The following is a 1,228-nucleotide window of genomic DNA, read 5'->3' as shown; positions in this document are numbered from 1 at the left end:
TGTATTGTACGTGTCAATCTACTAGCCTATTAGTTGTTAATTATATGAACTTTAAGTCAACGATGCATGATAAACTTGTGTTTAGCATTAAAAAACTTTCTGTAGTTGGTCATGATAATGCGCACCATATATATAAACTACAACAAAAAAAAGTTTTGCCTTCCAAAATTTTGTTAGATTTCAATTGATCGAATGATGTGAGAATTATTGGCACAAACAAATAAGAAATTATTTTAATTGCTTGGCACGCAGGGCACTAGGAATTATATATATTCTAATTTTTTTATAATCTGAATTTAAAAAATTTAAAGAATAATGAGTATTAACTAATTAAAAATTAATTCTTCATATTTGGAGCACAATTATGCATAGTTTTTTTTTAGATTGTCTTTACTATATTTCTTTTGAAATAATAAAGATCAATGTCTAAATTTTTTAGTCATCGGTGTTGATATTATTATGAAAGAAAATAACGTTTTCAAAAAGTTTAAATTGATAAAAAAAATACATAAATAATGATAATTATATTCTTTACAGTTATAATAAAAAATTTTAAACGAACAAAAATACAAGTTAAGAATGGGAAATTAAAAATTAAAAATTAAAAAATAGACTAATATTGGTAGAAAAAGAAAATGATCTCTAATTGAGCTCTTATAGCAACGCATCATTCGACTTTTATTTATTGGTCTATCTGAAATTGGAAATGTAATGAGAGAAGAGATATAATATAATAAGCACTAAGACATGTTTATTGGAAGCGGACAAGTTTACAAGTTACAACATTTGCTGAAGTGGAAAATGCATGAAATTAAAGCAAGCTAAGTACGTAATGTAATCAATACAAAGATGGCATACAAGATAGATTATTTCTTTATTTGTCAACAACAACTAACATTCCACTTTGTACTTCACATCGATCTTCATTCAAAAGGAGCAGCTTGGTAATCACGAAACTCGAAGAAAGGATTGCTCCCATACATTCACTGGACCAAAAATGATAGGCTAAGCCATCAATTTTTGGATGTTGGATAGTGGCCATAAGGTGGTGGAGATGGGGGACTGTTGTAGCTGGGTGGCTTCTCCCATGATGGTGGCTTCTCAAACGGGGGTTTGTACAATGGTGGAGGCTTCTCAAACGGAGGTTTGTATAATGGCGGTGGCTTCTCAAACGGAGGTTTGTACCATGGTGGTGGCTTCACGTAGGGTGGTTCATACACCGGCGGTG

General features: G+C 31.1%; 1 protein-coding gene across 1 annotated transcript in view; it reads right to left on the bottom strand.

Annotated features, from left to right (window-relative positions):
• LOC107618498 (early nodulin-75) overlaps positions 727-1,228 on the bottom strand; it is a gene marked incomplete in the record, with an annotated part of 1,323 nt that continues 821 nt past the window's right edge. The window contains 1 exon segment of the mRNA XM_016320595.2: positions 727-1,228. Within this exon segment, the coding sequence (XP_016176081.1) occupies positions 1,014-1,228 (215 nt within the window).

The sequence above is a fragment of the Arachis ipaensis genome, chromosome B09 (assembly GCF_000816755.2).
Source record: "Arachis ipaensis cultivar K30076 chromosome B09, Araip1.1, whole genome shotgun sequence".
Classification (NCBI taxonomy): Eukaryota; Viridiplantae; Streptophyta; class Magnoliopsida; order Fabales; family Fabaceae; genus Arachis; species Arachis ipaensis.
This window is presented reverse-complemented; position numbering and strand designations above follow the sequence as displayed.